Source organism: Gavia stellata, chromosome 1 (assembly GCF_030936135.1).
Source record: "Gavia stellata isolate bGavSte3 chromosome 1, bGavSte3.hap2, whole genome shotgun sequence".
Classification (NCBI taxonomy): domain Eukaryota; kingdom Metazoa; phylum Chordata; class Aves; order Gaviiformes; family Gaviidae; genus Gavia; species Gavia stellata.
This window is the reverse complement of record NC_082594.1, coordinates 1,000,068-1,004,606: the sequence shown is the minus strand read 5'-3', so window position 1 is coordinate 1,004,606 and position 4,539 is coordinate 1,000,068. Positions and strand designations below refer to the sequence as shown.

General features: G+C 67.4%; 1 protein-coding gene across 1 annotated transcript; it reads right to left on the bottom strand.

The window, feature by feature from the left end:
* Nucleotides 1–587: 587 nt before the first annotated feature.
* Nucleotides 588–4,315, bottom strand: XNDC1N (XRCC1 N-terminal domain containing 1, N-terminal like). The gene is made up of 9 exons (XM_059823729.1): nt 4,234–4,315; nt 3,751–3,889; nt 3,509–3,664; nt 2,965–3,122; nt 2,690–2,766; nt 2,354–2,535; nt 1,783–1,867; nt 1,520–1,659; nt 588–817 (listed from the first exon to the last, which is right to left on the bottom strand). Exons 1-9 carry the CDS (start codon nt 4,276–4,278, stop codon nt 588–590), a joined length of 1,212 nt encoding a protein of 403 aa, XP_059679712.1. The 5' UTR covers nt 4,279–4,315.
* Nucleotides 4,316–4,539: the final 224 nt, after the last annotated feature.

The window sequence follows — 4,539 nt, the reverse complement described above, 5'->3', positions numbered from 1 at the left end:
AGTGTTTCTACTTGTAAATAAATTGTATTTTTCTCCTGCTGTGGGGTCCCGGCTCTCTCCTCCTCCCACGAGCTGTTCCTGTACGCGCTGGCTTTGCTGGGGACGCACCGGGGACAGGACGTTCCCCCAGGACTCAGTGCGGCACAGGGCAGCCCAAGGGGCGTTTTCTCTCTCTTTCCTCTTTCTTTAATTTATTCTTTTCCAGCAGCAACTCCCGTCATTACAGCGTTTCCCCACCCATAGGGCCCCCCTAAGCCCCGGGGTGATCCCCACGCTCCCCCGAGCCTGGCCGTGGGGATGGAAGCAGCCTCTCCCTCCCCACACCAGCCTCGCCACAACCTTACCGGGGCCGCTGCACCTCTGCCAGCGTGGCCGGTGCTCCTGCGCAGGCTCAGTCCCTGCCCAACTCCTGCCCACGCGCCTCGCCGAGGCACAACCAGCTCCAGCAGCGCGGCTCTGCCAGCGCAGGCAGCAGCTCACCCGACGGGGCAGGCAGGGCTCCGGTCCGGCGTCTCCAACAGCCGCGGCTTCGGCCCCTGGGTGCCGCGACGCGGGGTTTGTCCCCCACCTCCGCCGTCCTCGCAGCCCTACCCCACGCGGTAGGTCGGGGATGGGGTGCCCGGCGTCCCCGCCTGCTCCCCGCAGCTGCTGGCGTGCCACTCCACCTCCGCCGCGCCGAAGGGCAGCTCGCAGATGGGGCAGGACACCCAAGCGTCGGGGGACACCCCCGCCAGCGGGGAGGAAGGCCAGGCTGCGTCGGGGTCTTCCTCCCCGCAGCGGGAAGCATGCGCGGGGAGGAGATCCAGGCTGAAGCGTCCTGCGGAAAGGGGAGGTGACACGGTTTGGCTCAGGTGCTCTGGCGTTGGTGTTAGCGTGGGGGTTTGGGCTCACACCCTCCCCGAAGGCTCCCGTGGCAGCCTGGCACCCCGTGACACGCTGTGACATCCCTCCTCTGCCTGTCACAGGCCTGCTGCTGGGGCACCCTGCGTGAGCGAATGTCCCCGCTCCGGAGCTGCCGCTGCTTCTCCCCGAAAAGCTGGGGTTCAATGCACAAACAGGGACAGCGGAGCCAGCAGCAGCCACCGCTGTCCCCATCTGCCGGTGTCCCCTCGCCCCTCACAGCCCTTCAAACCCAACTGTCTCCAGTTTGAGCCCACCTCAATGCTGTGGCAGCTCCACGGCCGCGCTGCCGTGGCTCAGCTCGGCCTCCGCGCCTCCCCGCAGCGCAGGGCAGCTCACCTGAGCACCACCCTGCTGCCGCCCGGCACATTGGGGCCAGGACCTGCTCCAGCTCCTCGGGATGGGGCCCTGGGCTGACCGCCCCCCATCTCTCCCACCTCCCCTTCACCTCCCCGCCTGGGCAGGGAGCGCTGCTGAGCTAAGACGGACAGACGGACAGACGCACCGTGCTCTGCCCCAGAGGTGTGTCCCACTCCCTGCTCAGGTCGGCTGCGTGGAGACCCCCCGTGTTTGCAAGGAGGCTGTTTCAGGCCAGAGGACGCCCGGGCCAAGCACCCACCTGAGCAAATGGGGCAGACGCCCGTCTCCCCGTGGCCGCTGTCCCCTCCACTGTCACCCGTCCGGGCCCGTCTCTCGCGATGGCTGCGGGCTCTGGCTCTTCCTCCTGACCTGGCCTGCCTTGAGGCGGCGGGCAGAGACCTGCAGAGGCGTTGCAAGGCGAGTCGTAAGCTCAGGGCTTGCTCCGCTGCATCCTGCCCGCCCGAAGGAGCAGCCCCAGCACCGGGGTGAGGGCAGGAGAAGCAGGGTGACGCGAGGGATTACCTGCTCGCAGGGCTGGGAGCGCTCTGTCTGCTGTCCGGCTGCCTGCGGGCTCTCCTGGGGGCTGCGGGGACGTCCTGCGTGGACCCTGGGGAACAGCGGACAAGGAGTAATCCCGCCCTCCACCCAGCAGATCTCCCGGTGGAAGGGGCCGGGCGAGAACTGAACCAGCGGCATTCAGGGGTAGGAAAACACCCGTGTGACACGAAATGCTGATCACCTCCTCCAGTGCGGACAGCAAACAGATCACAGGTTTCTGGGTGAGCCGTGGGATACACTATCACGCTTCTCTCGTGCCAGCAAGGAGGGTGACTTGCCCAGAGGAAGGCCACCTTGCCCAGGACACGGCTTACTGCCAGCGGGGCAGGGGAAATGGGATCCCTCCGGGCACGGGAAGCGCTCCGGCAGCTGTGGATTCAGCCCAGCCTGCCCCAGGTGGGATCCCTCTAGCCACGGGCAAAACCCTCAGCAGGACAAGGTCCCTGTGGGTGGTTTTGGGGGGCCCGTACCAACTACATAAAGGCTGTCTGCACTGCAACGTGCCCCGCCTTGGCCACGGGCAGCTTTGGCTCACCTGGCACCGCAGGGCCTCCCGGGTTCCCCCTCGGGGTGCCTGTGCTGGCTCTGGGCCTCAGTGCCCGGCTCCGTGTCGCCGAGAGCACCATCTGGGCCGGGCGGCTGAGGCGGGCTGGGCTCCAGGCGCCTGGCTCCAGCTGCTGCAGGCGGCTCTTCAGCTGCTCCTCCTCCCTCGAGCTCCTGGAGACAGAGAGATCGTCAGCCCCACGGGGAGGCGAGAGCGGGAGGGCTGGCGGGAGCCGGGGCTCCAGGTGCTTGGAGGCAACACCTCGGGGTGGCTCCAGGCCTGGCTGCGCAGGGAGAGGACAGAGACGGACCAGAGCGGGCTACTTACGAGCACGGTTCTGGAAAGAAAGTCCGGCAAAAGGCAGGGCTGGAGCGCCAGGGGCCATCCGCAGGCTCGGCGTCCTCCTGCGGGACAAGGGAACGCCTCAGGGAATGGAGACCCCGGCACTCCACGCCCCCCAGCCCGGGCGCAGCCCCTGGTTCAGCCAGGTGGGCACCCTCCATGGGGGCACGAGTGACGGCAGCGGAAGAGAAGCCCCATCACCGCTGTCTCCTGGCGGCTTCCGCTGGTGAGGAGCTCGCGGAGGCACGAGAGGCACCTACCGGGCCTTGCTGCGGGGGCGGCTGGGGGTGCTCGGGGTCCAGCGGCGTGCGCACGCGGACGAAGGACAGCCCGAACTGGCTGTGCTTGCTGAAGGGCTGGCTGCAGGTGAGCCGCAGGCGGTCCCACTTCTGCCCCACCGCCAGCGCCAGGAAGTCTGCTGCAGGGGGGCAGCGGTTGGGGTGGTGGGGGCACACCGGGGACCGCTGTCCCGGCCCCGCTCCCACCTCTGCTCGTCACCCTGTGCCCGCTGTTCCCCCTCCAGGACCAGGACACGGTGACAACTGGGAGATTACGGGTACGGGAGAGGGGCAGGGCCGGGGAGCAGAGCTGGTACGACCCTCCCGAGGCTGCACAGCAAACAGGACGGCCGCCATCCCTGGTCTCTCCAGCACTACTTGTCATTCCCTGGTCCCCTTCCACTGCTCCGAGCCAGCCCCATCCCATCTCCAGCCCCATCCCATCGCCAGCCCCATCCCATCGCCAGCCCCCCAGACTCTCTGCTCTGCCCTGGGTCTCTTTCCCTTCGGATCAGGCGATCTTTACCTTCCTTAAACATCCGGACCCCGCAGCGGTTCTGGTCCAGCTTGGAGTCAGCCGGCGTCATCAGCGCGACGCTGGGCACCAGGGTGAGGTAGGGCCGGTCGAGCGGCCACGAGGAACGTCCCACCTCGATCTGGAGAAAGGCGCAGCCGCAGTTGCCTGTGTTAAGGCGGGAAGGACGTGAGGTTCAGGGCTGCCGACCCTGTCCAGGGCGCAGCCCTGCCTGAGCTGGCGGGGGGACGTACCGACATCCACGTAGCCGATGGGACTGGCTCTCTCCAGCTGCAGCTCCACTCTCAGCTGCCTGCTGCGGTCCTGGGGGCAGCCGAGCCAGGGACGAAGGCCGTCCTCACGCAGCAAGTTCTCCACTGGGTACTTGGGGTCCTGCGCACGATGGCAGAGACGCCGCGTCATGCGCCAGCTCCCTCCCTGGCCGTCTTCCCCTTCACCTTCGTCTCGCTCCGGGTGCGGGGGAGAAGCGGGGGACTCTCTGTCAACCCACAGAAATAGCACTCCGCTTTTCAAGAGAGGAGGAATCGCGTAATTCGTGCCCTTAGCGCTAATTAGTGCCCTTCAGCCGGCTCCTGACAAGGAGAGCTGCGGCGCTGCACCCTGTCACGCCCCGTTCCGAGATGCCCCCCCCCCTTCAGAGACCTCGGCAGCTCAGAGGGAAACCCGGGCGCTGCAAACCTCCCACCCAGCCCCCCTCGAGGAGACGCCCCCGAGACCTGCGAGGAGAAGGACACGACGTAGCTGATTTTAACCGGAGCCATCCGGGATCCCCTGGAGACAACCCTCTGCCGGGACCAAGCTTCCTTTCGGATCCCTCCGGTGCCTGGCAGGGAGAGAGGGCAGGTCTGTGACGGGATGGAGCATCTCCCGCAGGGAAGAGCCGGCGCTCCAGCTCCAGCCAAGCCTCTGCACCCCCCCAGCTGCGGCACAGCCCCCCCACGTTCAAACGGTGTGAAGTGGGGGGCACTGGGGCAACCGCTCTGTTAGTGCCCGTTGACTCCAGCCTCCCCCCACAGCCTCCC

Bases quoted from the DNA above. Each gene is read 5' to 3' on its own strand.
- XNDC1N (XM_059823729.1), bottom strand. From the start codon at position 4,278: ATGGCTCCGGTTAAAATCAGCTACGTCGTGTCCTTCTCCTCGCAG. The intron at 3,890-4,233 runs GTCTCGGGGGCG...CATCGTGCGCAG, and splicing joins TCGTGTCCTTCTCCTCGCAG to GACCCCAAGTACCCAGTGGA. The intron at 1,868-2,353 runs GTGAGCCAAAGC...GCTGTTCCCCAG, and splicing joins GGGAGGCCCTGCGGTGCCAG to GGTCCACGCAGGACGTCCCC.